We start from the raw sequence: 21,114 nt of genomic DNA, 5'->3' as shown, positions 1-21,114 counted from the left end.
ACAATATAATCATTACTTATTAAATACTAACCTTCCGAATTCTATTGGTTATAAGGGATCAAAATTTTGAGCGCACTTTTTCTCAGTCATTCAATTATACGATTAAAAAAAGAATTTATTCGTCGAATTGTCTAATAGCGAATCAAATGTCAGTTAGCGTCAAGAACAGTAAGATTAATCGCAAATAATTTACACTACGAATGAGAGCTATCAGTATGTCTTATGTAATATAACGACAAGATTATCAATACACATGTATGGATTGGGTAACTAACTCCGTCTAGAATAAAAACATAATAATAAAATTATAGATACGAGAATTATGAACATTATCAGATATAAAATATCAATTACAATATCTCACTAATCTTACTATAACAATACGTGAGACTGTTAGCGACACCAGTACTTTACAATTTCATGAACTCTATATAATGTTACAAATAAATTGAAAAAAAAATAATTGTGAAAGTGAGATCAAATTAGACGTCATGACTACGGAAAGGCAAAACGGGTATCCGGAAAACGGCACTGAAAGTGAAGAATTCAGGGAAACCGATCCGTTAAGGGAAGACACCGAAGAAAAAAATGAAGACAAAAAGAGGAGTTTCAAAGAGACATGTTATTACGTCCTTAAGAATACAACTGTGGAACCAACGATGTTTCTCTTCATATTACCGATAATTCTTGGAATATTAACGTCTCAAAATTTAAACTTGGAGAAGGCATGTCGGGTAAATTTAAACTTTACAAGTGAGATCTGCGATGCTCTTAAAATGCAAACTTTGGAGGAACAGAATATTTACGAAAGGGACGTACAGCATCTGGTCGCTCAAGCTATGTCTTGGAGAACTTACATTACAGCTACTATACCTTGCATTTTAGCTCTTTTTATCGGATCATGGGCGGACAGAACAGGTCATCGAAAGATTTTTATAATCTATTCAATTATAGGTCAAATTCTAATAAGTATAAATGGTATTATTAATACATATTTCTTTTATGAATTTAGATTGGAAGTCATTGTGTTCAGTGAAGCTATTATTGACGGTCTTACTGGATCATGGTGTGTTTGTTTCTTAACTATGTTCTCCTATATAAGTGCAATCACCAATGATAAAAACAGAACATTTAGAATGGGACTTATCAATTTTAGTTTAACTGTAGGGTTCCCTATTGGAATGGGAATTAGTGGAATACTATTGAAAACAATCGGTTACTATGGCTGCTATGGAGTTGTTGGTAGCATACATTTTATTAATCTCATGTATAATATCTTCGTTCTAAAAGATCCAAAACGCACACCTGAACAAAAAATGGTAAGTCTATCTTATGAACTTCTTTATGAATTAATTAATTAAAACTGTAATTATTGGTATGCAATTATATTTTATACTACGTTAATAATGTGGTCTTGTGATAGGAACTGCTCTTTTAAACTACCAAATTCTTACAACATATATCAGTGTAGTAAAATAGTAAACTATAGTCATCAAAGTTTTATCATGGTTTCACCTTCGAACGCAATGATAAAATATACAAACTGCATAATCCCTTCTAACTATCAAAGTGATTATAATTTACTAACCCAATTGTTCTATTATTAAAAAATAGCAATTGTAATGAAAATGTTTAATTTGAGCAAGCAGATACGACTAGATGTACTTGAAAATAAAATTGATTTACCTTGTATGGGAACACCTCTGACACAATCACTCACAATAACAGTAAAAATAAATATTTATCTGATTTATTCGGCTACTCGTGCCATACAATAAACAGTCATTTTATCTAGCCTTAAAAAAATTGTTGCTATTGACATGTTTTCAAAACCAAAATTTACAAAATCTTACAGTTTTGTATTTCCCTGAATTCGATTTTATTATTCTCAAAACGATATATGTGTCACATAGTCATAGTCCTGTTATTTTTTAATTCCTACAATAAACGTCTAAATAATCAGCTCAACTTTAAAAGTTACACGAATTTACAAAACAGTCTCTATATTAGGAGGCTAAATCTAAGCTAAAAAAAAAAAAAAAAAACTGGTATAGTTTTTTAGCTTCCATTGGAATTTTGTAGATATCCAATAAGCATATCGTGCGATTAACAAAGTCAAATAAAAAAAAAAAAATGTATTCCATGAGGAATATAAAATATTATTCTTTTTCCAAATAATGGCAATCAAAATGCTGACCATAGATATTGGACACTATGACCAATACAGACAATTCTCAATCCATACGATCTATTACGCTATTTTTATTGATCCTGCAAACCAAAACACAACAATATAAAATAATGTTTGGTGACAGAATGTTCAGTAAACTTCACAGAACTATTTTAATAAAGCTGTACTAACAATAAAGACTAGAAAACGAGCGGTTTTACCGGTCCTCTTTCTTTTACCTGTGAACTCCTCAAGACAAAATATACCTATTTATTTTAATGACAGCGTAATGTACTCATCAATTCATTTTTTTACAAACACATTATTCTCGTAAAGCTTATGTTCCATGTTGCCAGCAAAGTGAATTATTAGAATTGTTAAGATCCTAATGCATACGAATATCTACCAAATAATTTAAATGTGCAACAGCTATGCGATACAGTCTTCGTATTTATAAAGACCTCACGAAACCTTTTGATTAAGATTAAAGCCGAGACCTCTATCAGAGATCTCTCCCCGAAACATGTATCGACTTCACATAAATATTTTGACCTGGCATGATAACATATGTCGTCTATTTTGTTGTGTAGTTTTAAAAATTAATAATAATTTAATATTACTCTTTCAGCACGACAGAAAAGGAATAGGGCACTTCTTTCGATTATTTTTTGATTTGACAAACATAAAAGATACCTTAAAAGTTATATGGAAGAAAGGCACAAACAACAGAAGGTTAAGGATTTGTGTATTACTGATAGTCGTTAGTATTTTGTTCGGACCTATGCATGGTAAGAAAACGTTTGATCAATATTTAATTAAGAGTTTTCTATATTTTGAATTAACGTAAACTTTCCACGAGTTGAATTCCTGCGGAACAAAATACTCGCATTTGATTGGTTAATCCGATATGTAAGACAATCTTCAGAATTTATGTGGCGAAGGTCACGCGTATTAACCAATGGGTGAACGGGGGTTATTTTCTATGGGAAAACACGATAAAGATAAAGATCTATGCCTCGCAAAATGAACCAAGAACGAGAAAATATAACTGTTTTTTAATATTGTTGAGGTAAAAATGTTTCAGCCGGCCTCAACTGATTTTAAAATCAGTCAAAGAGAAGTTTATGTAACGCCTGATTTATCAAAAGATTCCAACGTAATATAGTTTCCGAGCGATTAATTAATTTTTAATTTTATTCACAGGTGAAATTTCTATATTATACATATCTACAAGATACAGATTTAATTGGGACGAAGTCAAATTTAGTATTTTTCAAGCTTATAATTGTGTAACACATACGTTTGGTAAGTACTTGTATTAAAATTTTATACCAAATTAATTTTCAAACGATGTAAGATGAAATAAGCTGATATTAACCCAATGTACAGTTAATCTGAACATTTTGGGACCTTTTTTACCAGCCCGGAGAATTATGTCCGTTTGTCCAATAAATTCTACACGATGGATTTTAATACGATTCTATTTCATTAATTTACCCGGTAAATTTATTCTGATACTGGAAGTGAAATTTTATGTTTTATATCATTCTGGTTAAACTAGAAGAGACTCAACAATGTATGTATTACTGAACTTAAGGCCCTAAACTGTTAATAAAAAAGTCCAATTGATATAGTAATATCTCTTTTTTTTCAATTAAAAAAAATTGCCACCACGTAAACATTGTTTGTACGAACTTAAAATGGATAAATAATTTAATATAAATAATTTTATTTTAAATAGAATATATAACCTATCTGGGACAAAAACGATTTACTGAATGTAAAATGCCGATTCTTTCGGTGAACATCCACTATCATGCCACTGTTGGAGACAAATACAGAATGTTATTTGTGGGATCTTTCATTTACGGTCATTATTGCAGATAAAAATAATGATTGCTAAGGTTACCTATAACACAATCGCACGTTTTATAACTATTACAAATGATGTCATGATTTTAATGACTATTATATTGAATTTAAGTCATTTCATACCTATATTCATTGAAAATTGATGTTTTGCAGTCAAATTTTCAAGTAATCTATCTGATTTATCACATATAACTCATAAACTATTTAGTTGACTAATTTTTTTAAGTAACGATGTCGATAACTATATAAATTATTGGTGTATCAATATTGTAAAGATTCATCTATATCTATATTAATAAAATAAAGCGTTAAAATTTGTTTGTTTGTTTGTTTGTTTGTTATTAAGGGGATAATCTCCGGACTTATGATCCAACTCTAAAAGAATTTCCACTGCTAGATAGATAAACTATTGCCGAGAAGGCTATAAAATATATTTATATCATATAATTTTGGTTATTAATAAATTTCACCAATGCAAAGCCGGGCTTAGAGTATCAGATGTAGCTAACAATTACTAATGTAGTCTGTAATTATTATGCCTTATTAAATTAAACAAATTGTAGATAAAGTTTACCCTTAAGTTTTGGAATAAAATCAAAAAAAGAAAATATTTTCGAAAATAATCCTGTTAAGTTTTACGAAATAACTTTAGAATACTATAATTTTTACTAAAGAAATTATGCTGTACTAATAAATTTGAGATTTTATTTCTAATGTAACCGCGAAAAGTACTAAACCAAGAGACATAAAACTTATAATAGAAGATATATTTTTTTTATGTAAGTATCTACGCTACGTAATTTCCTTAACATTATCAATTTCGCGTGAAGTTCATATTCTTGCACGTTCTAAATAAACGTTCACAGTCATACATGTATTATCGATGCTTTAATTCTACCACTAGTGTACTGTATTCTAGTTGGTGATTGCGTGATCTAACAGACACGTGAAACAAACTTTACGCAAGATAATGAGTATACTATATTTCTTACGGTGTCGATTCTTATGAGCTGGTAACTTAAGAATAGGCAGCCGAATTGCGAATTCGCTTATCTAAAATCATTTGTCAAAAATTGTTGACTTGAAATTGAAATTGGTCATTCTATTAAAATGATAAAGTAAAAAGAACATTATTGGAAAACTAATGTTTCAATGTGAGTTCGTGAGTACACACGACGTGCAGAATATGCACCACTTGCATGTTTTCTTACCTCGCGCTCGATGCTGAAGGAAAAATTTCTTCAAAATTGAACGCGAGTAGAATTGCGGAATACGCAATCAATAAAATATCTATATGACAATTTTCAACGGAATGGTGAACAAACATACATCTTTGACATATATATATATATATACATTATAACTTATATACATTATTATGAAATTAATTGAAATGTTATCTTTTCAGGAACGATCTTTTCCATCTTAGTGTTTAGCAAATATTTGCAATGGCATGATTCTGTTTTGGGAATTATATCAACTATTAGCAAAATAGCAGCCTCTTTCGTGTATTGTTTCGCGCCGAATGAAAGAATTTTCTTTATTGGTTCGTATTAAAAGTTTGTTAATAAGCAAAAGGGCCTTTGTTGCTGCGTCTTATAAATCATACGAGTACTTTTTGTTATTCACTTACGTTAATTTGGCTTAAAGCTAATTTTAATCCTGATAACATCTGATGACCACAACATCATTGTTAATTCAAGATTTTATTGATAGAATTTTTAAATATGTGTAGCTAATAAACATAAACAATACAACTAAAATTTATACCAAATATAGTCAGATTCCACGATCTTGAACTTTTATGATTTTAAAACAAAAAAATCTTTCATTTTTATCTGATTTTTAGCTCCCTTAGTTGATATATTAAATGGAACATCACTTCTGGCTCTGAGATCGACTGCCTCTAAATTGGTGTCACAGGATGAATTTGGTAAGTGAAATGTTTTATGATGAAATATTAGCTTTTTCGCTTATAATAATAATTTTTCAAGGCAACGTAATCTTGATCATAACTGGAAGACAAAATATGTTTACAGTAATACTATAATATGAATATTTGTAGAAGATGTTATGTACAGATAAAGATATTATATAAATAAATAATGGACAACATCACATACACTACTCTGATCCCAATATAAGTAGCTAAAGCACTTGTGTTATGGAAAATCAGAAGTAACGACGTTACCACATACACCCAGACCCAAGACAACATAGAAAACTAATGAACTTTTTCTACATCGAACCCGGGACCTCGGAGTGGCGTACCCATGAAAACCGGTGTACACAATACTCGACCACGGAGGTAGTCAAAATGCAAAAGTTCACATGAATGACGCACAGACATAAATTCTTTCTCGATATTAATTAAATTAACATTTTTTTGGTAAGCGACCAAAATATTTCGATAAATACTTGTAAAAATGTGGATTTACCATTACATTGATTGTGAAGTAATTGATAGTCCATGGAATGATTAATATTTGTTACGGTACCAAAGTCTATAAGCAGTGGTGACCACTGCCAATCAGGTGGCCCATTTGCCAAAAAAAAGCCAAAATTCGTACAGCATTAAAATAATTAAACCGTTATCATGCTGTTTTCTGAATTATACGTAATTAAAACATGTTTCTTTATTTCAGACAAAACGAAACATTTAATAAATAATACTTATTTTTTACTCTTGTAATGAACTGTCTGTCTATGAAGGAATTAGTTTAGGCTTTGCAATATTCGAGTATTCTCGAGTTATTCACGATAATTAATCACATTTTGGTGTTTAATTTATTTTAAATGTAATATGTAAATATATATTAAAAATAAACTATTGAAATCCGACTGCTAGGCTAAGGCCTCCTATCCTCTTTGAGCAAGAGGCTTGGAGTTAAATCCACCACACCGATCCAATGCGGAATATTTTAATCCGACCCATACAGGTTTGCACACGATGTGTTCCTTCATCTCTGAGGACGAAATGTATTAAGCGCGGCAAAATTCAGCGGTTGTGGCCCGGATTTGAACCATTTTGGTCCAATGTATGTATTTATATAGAATACGATATTAGGACAGCGAACATAAGTTATCTGGGCACGTCCCCTCATGAATGTTATTAAACGTCACCGAACATTTGGAATTCTATGAAGCAACATAAATATGTCTTTGAAGTTTACTTATCTTACTGTCACGAGCACGTCATATTATATGGGAGACAAAAATCTTCGAACACCACATTATTTATATATCTACAGATATAGAATTTTTATTAATATTACAGAAAATAAAATGTTGTGTTCACAACGCTATTACGTGATAAATGCTGGATGTCGATCGATGCTCGATATTCAAGATCATACACACATAATTTAATTCATAAATTCAAACACTGAAACAATAGTCCATATTGTTGTCCTTGTTATAATTATTCAAAATAATTAATTTATAAAATACAACGGGATTTTTTGTATATATTTTCAGATATCTGATAAAATGACGAATAACCTGTGACTTATAATTATTAAATTTTTTTTTTTTAATTTTTTTTTAAAGAATACTAGCAATGCCCCAAATGAATTAAGGAATTACTAATATTCCTATTTACCCCACCTTTTAAGCTTATGACTTGTGTTAGGAGTGTGGACGACAATAGCCCAAGGGGTCAGGATCGATCCTGCGACTTTTTACATCGCTAGGTGGCCCGTAAACCATTGCGCTATTGACGCTTCAAAATTTTTTATTTAAATTTTGTAAATGGAAGTACACTGAACAATATTTCAATAATCATTTTTATGAATTTTAGGAAAAGTAAATTCGATTTTTGCCCTGGTCGAAAACCTTATGCCGCTAGTGTATGTACCATTATATACAAGGGTATATGTAGCTACAATGGAAATCTTACCAGGTGCAGTATTTCTTCTGGGATCCGCTATGACGCTACCAGCTGTGGCAGTTTTTATGTAAGTAAAATTATTTATATACATACAAAATCACAACTACTTTTAGGAAAAAGTGTATTGAACCCAAACTTCCACTTTATTGTTGCTGATGAAGATGGAAGACGATGATGTGGTTTAATAGTTCTTCTGACGTCAGCAGTTTTCTTCACGATGTTATTTTTGACTGATCTTTCATACTCTGCAAAAATTAAATTCATAGAATTTAATATTCTATTCACAAGACTATAATGCCTTTACCCAAAATATTGTCTTCGATTTTCATTGTTGAGTGTGTTTAATTTTACATTTTGTATTGTTGATTTATTATTACACGAAAAAAAATTTCAGTTGGCTTTTTTGGGAACACATCACGATTCAAAGAAAACAAATGAAAGAAAATTGCGTTGAATTGGCAGCAAAAGAACTGTAGTTTGATATTATAGAAAGAATTCACAAAGCCAAAGGATTATAGCAATCGTAAGATTGGAACTAGTTACACCAAGAGAATCTAGTTTGAGTAGACAGTTAACTGCAAGTAAATTCCACGTCTTTCTTCATCCCGAATAACAAATTTATTAAATAGTTTAGATCATTAAGAAACTTTGTAAATCTTTATTAAATATTTTGAACAAATATAAACTTTTATTTTGAAAACAAATACAAATTATTTTTAAATAAATAGACTAGATAGTGGCTAAGAATATTCTTATCAATACTGTCGGATGGCATTGCAAATATTTAATGTAATTATAGTATAAATAATCGTTATACAAATAAACGTAACTCAGTTAATTATATTATTTAGTTTGGTATTCATTCTTTTGTTGGAATATAAAGGAAAGTCTAATTTCGCGATGTGAAGACTCACAACACCAGATGTTTTATAAAGTTTTTGATATTTTATAACTACTTTTAAATTTTACTGCAAAATGGCTGAAACGGAAAAACAAAAATCAGTAGCTAAAGCTGATAAAGAAGTTGAAGAAAATACGAGTATAGAGGAAACAAACGAAGAATCTCCTTTAAAATTGGAACATGGTAATGATAATAATAAGGAAAATGTAACTAAGAAAATAACCTTCAGAGAAAAATTAAAATTAATAAAAGATAACATCACAGTGGAACCTATTATGGCTTGTTATATAATGCCAAGCGTTTTGGCGTCATTAGCTACTCAAAATTTAAACCTAGAAAAGGTCTGTCGTGTGAATCTTAATTATAGTATTGAAATTTGCGATGCCTTAAAATCTAGACAAACGGAAAATTTTACTGAATATGAGGAAAATGTTCAAACATACACTGCTGGGATCCAGGCTTGGAAGAATATAGTCCAAACAGCAATTCCAGTTCTCATTATTTTATTCGTTGGAGCTTGGAGTGATAAAACTGGTAGAAGGAAGGCGTGTATCCTTATGCCGATCGTAGGAGAATTCATTACATGTATCGGTTTTATTATTAATACCTATTACTTCTACGAACTTCCAGCCGAAGTAACTGCTTTAACAGAGAGTATATTTCCTGCAATCACTGGTGGTTGGTTTACGAACTTTATCGGTGTATTTAGTTACATAGGTGATATTACTACTACTGAAGATAGAACATACAGAGTGGGCATTGTAAATTTATGCATGTCTCTTGGCTACCCAATAGGTAGTGCACTGAGTGGAGTATTACTCACGTGGATAGGTTACTATGGAATATTTTCTCTATCAGCTAGTCTATATTTGTGTAGTCTTCTATATGGATACTTTTGCTTAGAAGATCCTAAAAAGAAGCAAGTCAAAAACGTAAGCGCATTTTTAAACATTTTTTAGTTTGTAATTTTTAGAATGGTTTTCTTGTCCTTTGAGATCTTTCTTTTTAAGTGAAATAAATTTTAACCCAAATATAACACCACTGACATACTTTAGATTTTATCGTGAGTTACGTTTTTCTTTTAAATTTGCAGAAAAACCATGGCCGTGTTGGCTTTTTACGAGAATTTTTCGATGTGTCTCTGGTGAAAGAAACATTTAAAGTAGCCTTCAAGAGAGATAATAGTAACAGGCGAGTTCGAGTGTGTCTTCTGCTAATAGTAGTATGTGTTGTATTTGGACCGATGCAAGGTAATTTGCAAATAATAGATATTTGTAATATGTTACTTGGTTCCTCGTGTCGTATTAATATTTTTCTTATTTCAGGAGAGTTTACTGTATTGTATCTGTTTACGAGATTTAGATTTAATTGGGATGAAGTAAAATTTAGTATCTGGTCCACGTACAGTATAATCACTAACTTACTTGGTAAGTTATTCACAATTTTTACTTATTGAATACTTTGATCAATTTAAAAAAGGTACAATACTGCTTTAATTTACGACAGGTTTGCAAAAGTCTCCTCTTAATCAGTTAAAAGAAATAATTTAGAAGTCATTTAACCACGTTACTCCATCGTGACTTAGTTTAACCTTTTTTTTTTTAAAATAATAGCGGCTAATATAGTACGCGGTTGAGGAAATAGGCCACCTGCTGTTAAATTATCATTACTGCCTATAGACATTGCGATGTAATGAAATGATAACCATTCCTTACATCATCAACGCGCCACCAATCCTGGGAATCAAGATGACCCTTGAGCCTCTAGTTACATTGGCTTACCCTTTAACCCGGACCATAACAATACTAAGCCTGAACGATAAAATTGATGTTTGGCAGAAGAATATCTTATGACTGGGTGGTGCCTAACTTAATGGGCTTGCACAAAGCCCTGCCACCTGTTTTTGTGTTTTTATATATGTTAGAAAAATTCTCAATAACTAGAACGTATTAGCACAAATTAAGCCGAGAAAAGTTCAGTGGAACTTGCTTTATCAATTGACATTTTCAGGGTTAGTATACTGGCCTCAATAACTATGTAATCGTTATGACCTCTATGGACATTTACATCCCAGAAAATTTTAAATATCACATTGTCTGAATAATTTGTTAAATTATTCATTTATGTTTTCTGTTTCATATACAGGTACAGCTTTTTCAATTAGCCTCTTCAGCAATTATCTCAAATTAGACGATACATTACTTGGAATAATATCGTGTACGAGCAAAATTGTTGCATCATTTGCTTATGCCTTCGCAAGAAATGATTTGGAAATATATTTAGGTAAGTTTAATAATATTTGTTTATATTTAATCTATACATACAAATAATAAAAAGTTGGAGTGTCTGTTTGTAATATTAACCGCTTTCTCCTAAATGCATACATATGCATACATACATATGTATACTCGGTACATATACCAAGATATTTTTTTTTTCAATTTTTGTCTATCTATCTGTCTCTTTGTTTGTTCCGATTAATCTCTGGAACGGCTGGACCGATTTTGACTGGACTTTCACTGGCAGATAGCGGATGTAATAAGGAGTAACTTAATCTACAACAATAACTTTTTTGTTAAGTTCCAACGCGCACGAAATTGCGGGAACAGCTAGTGTTATTATAAAGACTACACTCAGTTAATGAAATTAAATGCTAAGTTTGCCTATTCGTTTTTTGTTTGTGTAAATCTAAAAAAGTCTCAAAATGTAGAGTACAAAATAAATTTCCATAATTATATAACTTTCATTTTTATAAAACATCAATATAGTCCTGGCAAAATAATTTAATGCATTTAATTAAAACGAATGTTGATTCACAACTTGAATCAACTGGGAACGTTGAGTAGGACGATAAACTATGACGGAGAGAGTACCGCTGGTTTTTTAGTGGCTATTCCGGTGTACCGCCAACATCTTGGGCACCGGCGAGTCTCACATACCCCCAACTTCCACGCAAGGGAAACGGGTAACGCGTTTTTCCAGCCAAAAAAAAATGGATGATAAACTATAGCATCAATTAAGATTTTATTTCTTTCATGATATCGAAGAAATATATCGTACATTGTAAAAGCATACCTGAAATATTATTGATCATGATGAACAAAGTCAGTTAATGAAGTATTATTGACCCCACTAATTAAGTTATAGTTCGTTGAAATCTTAGAAAGCATTATAGATGATTTTATAACTCCAATTGAAATGTAAGTTCAACTTAGTCAACTCAAGTAATAGAACAAAACTTAGCGCATTAACTTTAGTTCGTAACTGTGCAGGATGTTATGGAGTTAAGTTAAATTTTAGCTAACTCGCAAGTAAATATTACTGTCCACTGTTTAATTAATAAAAATGTGTTTATATAATATTATTTAATATTGACTAAAATTTGAACAAATCGTTTTGCCTTGATAGCAGTAATTTGTTAGTTTAGTGTTACCTTACCTTATGAACGGTATTGTTAAATCATCCACGGATATACTGTATCTGTTTATAGTGAACTCCAGTGCAAAATTAGTTATTAACAAAAAAGAATGTCTTTTGTACCTTATTTATTTGAACATTTCTACTTGTAAAATTACCTTAGCGTTGTTAGAATGTGTGAAATGAGAATGTGTGTTTATGAATCGTACCTGTAATACGAATGTTAAGACAATTTTCTAAGTTATCTATCAATATGCCCTATTTTCCCCTTTTTTTTCACATTTATTATTGTTAAATTTGAATTTGTTTATGAAAAAAACAATAAAACAAGTAACATTTAGGGTGACTCTTCAATTAATTACTAATTAACAACTTTCTATAAACATTTCAACCCGTTTAAATAAATTTTTACCACTGTTCAAAATCATTCTTTTTTGTTAATAACTTTTTTTGCACTAAACAAAAAAGGTTGAAATTTTAATACAAGGTAAGTTATAATTATTTACACCTTCTGTCCAATTTTCAACCATATAACAATTTTTTCACAAAGTTATAAGCAAAAACGCTTTTCACCCTCTCAACCACCCAGCGTTCACCCCAGAGGGTTGAAAATTTTAATTTCTTGTTATTTTAATGTCCCAAACAACATCATATTAACAATCATAATGATACTAATTACTTGACCTTCACAGGCTTTATTGACTGGCCAATATGTAAATATACATACTTACTATTATTTGGGTCTAAATCTTATCGTCACGTATCTTAGTGTCTCATTAACATAATTCATAAATTGTATATAATTAACTATGAGTTCTTAAATGTATATGGTCTGTCTGGTCTGGTAAACACATATTTGAATTTTCTTTATAATAACAAATATAATGTAATTCGTACATTTTTGCTCAATCGTCTCACGTACACTAAGATCTCTTGTAATCTCTGTATTATATAAACTGTATATTGTAAAAACAAGAGAATGTATGTTTTTATCTAATAAGATATTGCAATGCGATTCATTTGCAGTGTATGGCATATAAGTTCAAATAATGAAAAATATTATATATATGCAAAAAATAACATAACACGTTTTTCGTGTATTATTGTCAGACCTCTGTGTTAACATATATACGAATAATATATTCGATCTTGTATTTCTCATTTAGCCTTTTTTTGTTTTTTTAAACGTCTGAAATGTCAACTTTAAATTTCGAACTGTATAAATTAATCTTAAATTCATAATTATTCCGCGCTTCATATTTTGCGTAATACGTCCGAAAATAAATACGATATTATTTTCAGATAACAAAAAACGACTCAACTAGGTCGGTTGCTATTAAATAAATGTTTGATTAGATAAGCTATCGGCTAACGACAAAAACAGCAATTAATGAACACTCGTGAAAAACACGAGATTAACTTTACAGCATGAAAACTAAACGTGAAGATACTTCTACTGCGGCTTTTAAACAAACAGCTTGGAATTCATTCTTCCACGCTGTACTTCGGGTTGATGGCATAATTTCATTTGTCTCATCGTCGGGTTGTGTTTTTTCAATATGAACATAAGACGAAATTTTTTATATACTCTAGTAAACCATACGGAAACTCAGTTGTCCAGAACGGAATTAAACTCGCTATTTTCTATTGAGATCCACGAACACTATTTATTATAAATAGGTTTTTATAAGAAATTGGCGCAATGTGTTGCTTTGATAAAGTTTTACATCTTTCGTTTACATTTTATCATTGAAAAACGAGTATCGAACATAATCAGTTTTTCGTTTCAGACGGATTGGTTAACTTGTTACATGTAGTATACAAACATTCGCACTGCATAATAAAAAAATAATAACTGTACAAATCATGAAGCTAAAAAAGCGCTGGCAGCAATTCCCCGTTGAACCGAAATTCCGATTCACTGGGCGAAAAATGAACCACAGCCTCCTGTCACCAGTGGAGGCAATAAGGCGGGGTGTTAAATCTTTTCGGTTTTTTAGCACTATTACTCCAACGTCCAAGTGTTTCAATTACAAACGGCGCAAAGATATGAGGAGGAATTAATTTTGAATATTTGCGGTTCTAACCCGCTTCGAGTTTATTAAAAAACTATAAATTTATAAATATAGAAGAGCGAGATGGCTCGATGGCTACAACATATCAATCGTTATGAAACTGTATGAAACTCGAGCAATCGCTGCTGAGTTTTCATGTGATTTTTTATTTAATTCATCTCGAGTGAAGGATCTGTTTATATGAGATGAAACTATGCCATATGTGATCTTTGAGAAAAGAGTCAGAATTTTCCAACAATAAAACATTTATAGGTTATCTTTATATACTTGGTGATAGGGCTTCGTGCATTGCCTGGATAGGTAGCCACTCATCAAATATTCCAACGCCTAACAGAAATACTTAGTATTGTTGAGTTCCGACTTAAAGGATGATTTTGTCAGTATAACTACAAATGGAACATAACAAACAACTTAACTCTCAAGGTTTTTGGTGCATTGTCTATGTAAGGAATGGTGAATACACCTTAAAAAGTGTTTATCGGCTTGACCACGTGGCACATTTGCCCTTCATAATTTTTTTTATTAAATAATATTTAATAAGAAGATAAATTTATGTATTTTCAATTAAACAGGACAATACACAAACTGGCTGGTAATCAATTGAAATAACAAAAGAAAAACACCAAACGAACTGCGTCCGTAATCCGTACGGTAAACGTGCCGTAATCGCTGCTCCAAATTACTATTCCGAGTTACATTAAATCTTTTTGCGTTCGCGTTTACTTTCCCACGTAATAGCTTCTATACGTATAACTTAAGTTTTTAATAAACACGCAATCATTCGTAAAACGAAGGCACACAAGTCTAGGTTTTCAATGATCACTTCGTTACTCGAGAAATTCACATTACGATTACCACAATTTTTGGAAACGTTTTTGTAGTACTTATTTAGGCGCGGAAAGAGTTAGTTTTCAAGCCTCAATTAGACTTAAGAGAAAAAAATTAGAGCAAAATTTGGTTCAATTAGATAAAATTTCAAAACGGCTTGGCTTGGCTCATAAAAATGTTTATTATCACCTGTTTATTTTTTTCAACTTCAACCATTGGTTTTATTTAGTGTGAGTGAGATGGACGTATTTGATAAAGTGAGATACATAGATACCATAAACAGACGATGATAACATTTTGTCTGTTTCGATATTGTTAAACCACACTATTCATATACCGTATACATAATTCGATACATTTTGATACTTGCTTGTACAAAATGTATCTTAATTTTAAAAATACTGACATAATCAGTATTAAGTTTTTTTTGTTTAAATTATTGATATATTTATATTTTAATATCGCTTGTATGTTTCAGCACCTCTATTGGAAATACTCAACGGCACATCGTTTATTGCGATGCGTTCAATAGCATCAAAACTTGTCAGCGGAGAAGAATTTGGTAAGTAATGTTAACCAAACTAGAGTCAAATTTATTTGTTATATTGAATATTTAATATATACTAAAACTGATCAAAAACTCCGCTGATTATTCACCAGAAAGTAAGTGTAATACTTCTATATTGGATAAAGGATTTTAAAATTGAATTTAATGAAAATTTGAGATCTATAATTATAGTCATTTATAAATTAAAAAAAAACATAACATTAATTAATAATATTAAACAGATATTGTATATCTTAAACGAATCGCGAATTAAAACGAAAACTTTTTGCAGACATTTTTTGTCTGCATCAAAGAAATAATCTACTGGTCTTGAAATATGTATATAAATATTCTAAACTATTTTACCAAATAATTGAGTTTAAAATCTCTTCCATTAACCAATTATTTCCCACTAACAATAGCAAGTAACGGTTACAGTAATAATATGTCACCGATAGTGACCGAGATAGATCACATATTAAAAAGTAACAAAATAATTCATATAATCAAATGTAAAATTAAGTATAATTTCAATAATAATTAACTAAATTGAATATTAATGAAATAAATGAACTTATGTCTGCTGGTCACGGCGTCCAATCTCAGGGGACACTAATAAAGTACGAGGAAGTTACTCTGACGTGATCGAAAAGACTTCAGGCGCAGGACTAAATTAATCAATTTATAGTTAACAAAGTTACATTTTAAAAATAATTCAAGCTAAAAACATATATTGGTAAAGTTATAATAAAATAAATACAAATTGCTTACAATTCTTATAATTTTCTAGGTAAGGTGAACTCTCTCTTTGGTCTTGCAGAAGCAATGACACCTTTGGTATACGGCCCTCTGTATTCAAGGGTTTATATCGAAACATTGAATATTTTACCTGGAGCGGTATTCCTCTTAGGTGCACTACTTACTGTTCCGGCTATAATTATATTTGGGTGAGATGTATATTTTTTTATGATCTTATTTCTAAGCCACATGGTACTACAGTCGATTGCGTTCATTTTCCTAATTTTAAATACAATAGTACCATACGGATTTTAAACACAATAATGATTGGATTTTATGCTGTTAGATCATATTATGTTTGAAAAAATCTATTTACCAAACAAATTAACTAAGAACGAAATGCAGTTTCGTTTGGAAATATGACGTTTATAGTAATGTACTTAATAGTGGATTTGACGTTCAAGATTCTAAAATTAGTTTTGCTTGATGCATTAAATATGTTCTATATTTAGTTTATTTTGAAACATATAATTATTTCGATTCGCAATTGTTATTTTAAGAGTTTTTGTTTTGTTTTATGAGAGTATTTTATACGATCCGTTCAGTAATGCTACCTATAAGACTGCAGTATCATCTATTTAGGTCTAGCATAAGGAATCATGAGTCGTAATGAGTGCAATGGAATCTAATTCTTGAATTTATTAAATAGATATAGTATTAGGCATTGAAAATTTCAGAGTTGTTGTCAATTTTGCAAGATTTAATAGACAAGAATATTGTGATGTTAATTTCACAATTGCTTTTATAAAATTGAAGATAATTTTAAATTTATTTTATACTATTTATTTATTCCGTATTTGTGTTCAAACTTTCCACATTTACAAGTCAACCACTGCAATTCTTATAGAATATTCCGATTTAGTTTTATCAGGTTCTATTTACAAATTACAAATATTAACGTTGTTTCTTTATTACGTTTCTAATATTGATACAAAATATAATAAAAAACAGATGCCAATTGATAACAGATTCTTCTTCGTTGCGTCTGTATTTAATGTTACATAATATAAATTATTATTATAAACAAAAGAAACTACTGAAAAAAAATTGCATAATTTTAAATAAAGTATTAAAGTATTAAATATATATCTTAAATAACAAATTAATGACATGTTTCATTGTAGGTGGCTTTACTTCGAACATAAAAAAGATAAAGTCCAGGAAGATATCAAAATAAATGACAAGGAAAAATGCCAAACATGCTAGCTGTGCGTTTATTACAAAAGAAATCGAAAAATATCACTGTTATAAAAGACTAGTATAAATTAATGTATTTTTATAAAGTAAGTTACTTAGGCATGAGTGGAGATTTTATTCGTTTCATTGTGTTTCTCTAATTAAGATTTAACAGAAATCTCAGTTTTGTATTGAATAAATAAAAAATATATACATATATAATAAGATTGTTTTATTTTGTTTAAATTATTTAATTTACATTAAATAATTTGCCATAAAACGTAGTTACCGAAAAAATTAGATTCGCTTAATTAATTAAAAGGAAACAAGTGCATTTTATATAAATTAATACTCAAATTGTGTGATGCGTATATCGGTTACATCATTATAGAATTCATCATAAACCCTTGTGCACATCATAAACTATTACGACATGCGTATTAATCAATGTAGACTTATATCTTAGCATAGTTAAATAAATAAAAGGCTTAGTCGTCTACTGATTGCGCAAGCATCTTTATAAATAAATATCTTGCGCAACGAAGCCTTAAATAAATAAGCGCCGCATAATTGAGTTAATTGTAAAATAGAAACTAATAATTATGATTACGATTTAGAATTTTATGATATAGAAACTAATAATTATTTTATTTTCGCACACATATACACATACAACACATCAGGGTCTATATTTGTTTAACCATTAATACAGTTACTCGCTTTAACAATTAAAACTTGTGGGTCGCACGCGAAACTTTTTATTGTTAAAACGTTTATTCAACAGATTCTTACAAATATCGAAACCCTTGACTGTTTTTTTTTTTTTTAATTTAATTTTATTGTAAACTGACGTCGTCTGTTCGCACGATTTACATTTTTTATACAATCACAGCGCAGCTCTCTCCGTGGCCAGTAACTTTCTAAAGTTAATTCTTTGTTAAATCATAACAATTTTATAAATTGCAATCATGAATCTTTTTTATTTTTCTGCATAACTACGGCTGGTGCTCTTCAAAATTAGACTATCACCGAATTTTTATATGCAGCCACCGTCCTTTTACCACTGGGACAAAAATCGGCTTACGCTATTAAAAAATAAGATGATAACATAAATCGACCATTACCTTACCTTTTAGAAGAAATTTCATAATAATAAATGATTATGAAATAAATATTTCAATGATTTTTTGTTGTCGACAGTACAACTTTCTCGTATTGCAAGCTGCGGTAGTACAAAATTGCTGCCAAATTCATACCTACAACCTGCCTCTCAGAATTTCTTGTAACCGTAACTAACCTCGTTTGGCCTATTAATCCAACAATCATACGAATGTTCATAATATATATATATATATATTCTTTTTTATTTATTTAAACACTCTAAATCCTTTAATTTCTGTACAACTTTCACAATATGAAATGTTATAATTAACTATTTTCGCCCGCAGCTTCACCTACGTGTTAGTGGTAGCTTTTAGGTATTAAAAGTAGCCTATGTCCTTCCTCGGGTTTCAAGCTTGATTAATACCAAATATCACATAATTTAGTTCAGTGGTTTAGTGAAAGCGTAACAGACAAACAGACAGAGAGAGTTATATTCGCATATTTTCGCATTTATAATATTTGTACAGATTAAGACCAAACACAGACACGATATATTTCATTAAAATTCGCTTGTCCTTCTCGTATTTATTTGGAGCTGGGGCAGTATATTTTCATCATCATTTTACCTCTTTCTCTTTTTAAATCCTCAGTTATTCTCTATCTCCATAAGTCAACAATCACATCTAACCAGCTTTTTGATAAACTTTGGACCGTTTTTTTGCACTCCTCTTGCATGTTATGGTATTGGATAGCCCTTAGGTTTTTCTGTCGGTTGAACTACATCAAAGGATCTTGTCCTCTCATATTCTATTTTTTTAGTCGATTTTCTTATCAGTTACGTAGATTTTTCTTTCAACCACGATACAACGTTTTAAAACGTCTGATGTCAGTTTTATAATTATCCTCTTTTAACTTGAGGAGAAAACAAAGATTGCAAGTAATTTCTTTGATCTGTCGCCATTTTACCCACCTATACCTAGTTAAATTTATGTGATATATCGATTCAATAATCGAAAAATTGCCACAGCGTAGTGAAGTTACATAATTTAGTGTGTCCATGGAAAATTGCAGACTATCGAAATTACCAAACATTAATTCAGCTACTGTTGTTCAAGACAAATTTTTCACGCATGCCAGTCTGTTCAGGAAATTTAGAGCATCTTTAAAGACAAGATTTATTTCATCAGGGAACAATATATACCTAGGTGTGTATTTTAATATATTTTTACTTGGTGCACGCCGTAGTAAGCATAAATTAACGTATATCCAAAAAATTATAATTTGGATATAGAAATATATTTTACTCAATTCATGTGATTCTTCAATTGTAATTTCCAGGAAATCTATATTTCTATAGAATTTCATGCCTACTGTTTTCAATTTCAGCAAAAAACTTTTCAGTCAGTTCTATTATGCCTTCAGCTAACAACATATACTAACGTGTTCCGTATCAGGCTTACTTCGGTGCTATACCAACTGATACGTGGTTTCCGTTGGCAATTAAATCAAAATATGATCAAAATATTGTCTGTAAATTACTTGGGCTCGACATTTTGAACTTTGAAATTGGCTCAAAATATTTCTACTTTGGAAATTTTTCTTTTACATGATGACAATATTGTGGGACTCGTGTTTACAACTGACGGCCATAAATATCTACTGCTGATCAAAGAAGATTTCTGTGGAAGAGCATCTCCTCTTAAGGATAAAGTTTATAACTTATTCCACAATGCTGCTTCAATACGGCTTGTTTTCCTCCCAATGGACAGCTTTAACCACAGAACGCGAGATGAATTAGATGAGGTCAGGATCGATCCTGAAACTCTTTACATTGCTAGGCGGCACGTAAGCCATTGCGCTATTGACGCTTAAGGTTATGAAAACTCAATGTTGTTTGTCCGGGCTTGAAACTGCCACCTTCAGTAATGATTAACATGTTCTCGCTACTGGACTAATGGTACTTTTCATCATTCGCAACAAATTTATTTTTCCCGAAAATCCTATAATTTATATCCTCGTCCAGGTCCCGAGATACCTCAATATCAAATTATATTATGATCCTTTAAGTGGTTTGACTGTATTATATAACAAACAAAGGGACCTACGTTCGAATTTATAATATTAATCTATTAGAAAATGTCCTAATACTTAATAAAGATTTTCATCGTAAATTATGACGTTACTTTTCCAGTACAAGTGCAGTGAATCGTAAATGAAACATTTGTAAAGTTAATTACAGCATTCAGTGTGTTTTATTTCATCACACTAGTAATTATATTTATTTGTATAAGTATTTAATTATGTAATTAATAACTTCATTTACTTATTGAGTTAATT

At 30.4% G+C, this 21,114-nt stretch overlaps 2 protein-coding genes across 2 annotated transcripts; both read left to right on the top strand.

The window, feature by feature from the left end:
* Positions 1-379: 379 nt before the first annotated feature.
* LOC113393231 (uncharacterized) lies at positions 380-8,625 on the top strand. Its single transcript, XM_026630017.2, has 7 exons — positions 380-1,319; positions 2,799-2,958; positions 3,374-3,475; positions 5,451-5,588; positions 5,892-5,975; positions 7,842-7,998; positions 8,326-8,625. Exons 1-7 carry the CDS (start codon positions 492-494, stop codon positions 8,405-8,407), a joined length of 1,551 nt encoding a protein of 516 aa, XP_026485802.1. The 5' UTR covers positions 380-491; the 3' UTR covers positions 8,408-8,625.
* Positions 8,626-8,832: 207 nt separating this feature from the next.
* Positions 8,833-17,886, top strand: LOC113393230 (proton-coupled folate transporter-like). The gene is made up of 7 exons (XM_026630016.2): positions 8,833-9,764; positions 9,926-10,082; positions 10,158-10,259; positions 10,978-11,115; positions 15,631-15,714; positions 16,490-16,646; positions 17,622-17,886. The coding sequence occupies exons 1-7, from the start codon at positions 8,907-8,909 to the stop codon at positions 17,701-17,703; spliced, it is 1,578 nt and encodes a 525-aa protein (XP_026485801.2). The 5' UTR covers positions 8,833-8,906; the 3' UTR covers positions 17,704-17,886.
* The last annotated feature ends 3,228 nt before the right edge of the window (positions 17,887-21,114 follow it).

The sequence above is a fragment of the Vanessa tameamea genome, chromosome 6 (assembly GCF_037043105.1).
Source record: "Vanessa tameamea isolate UH-Manoa-2023 chromosome 6, ilVanTame1 primary haplotype, whole genome shotgun sequence".
In the NCBI taxonomy this organism is placed as follows: Eukaryota; Metazoa; Arthropoda; class Insecta; order Lepidoptera; family Nymphalidae; genus Vanessa; species Vanessa tameamea.
Note: the sequence above shows the minus strand (reverse complement) of the source record. Positions and strands in the feature narration are given on the sequence as shown.

Coding starts and splice junctions, on each gene's coding strand:
- LOC113393231 (XM_026630017.2), top strand. CDS start 492: ATGACTACGGAAAGGCAAAACGGGTATCCGGAAAACGGCACTGAAAGT. Junction 5,589..5,891: donor TGAAAGAATTTTCTTTATTG/GTTCGTATTAAA, acceptor TCTGATTTTTAG/CTCCCTTAGTTGATATATTA. Junction 5,976..7,841: donor GGTGTCACAGGATGAATTTG/GTAAGTGAAATG, acceptor TATGAATTTTAG/GAAAAGTAAATTCGATTTTT.
- LOC113393230 (XM_026630016.2), top strand. CDS start 8,907: ATGGCTGAAACGGAAAAACAAAAATCAGTAGCTAAAGCTGATAAAGAA. Junction 15,715..16,489: donor TGTCAGCGGAGAAGAATTTG/GTAAGTAATGTT, acceptor ATAATTTTCTAG/GTAAGGTGAACTCTCTCTTT. Junction 16,647..17,621: donor CCGGCTATAATTATATTTGG/GTGAGATGTATA, acceptor GTTTCATTGTAG/GTGGCTTTACTTCGAACATA.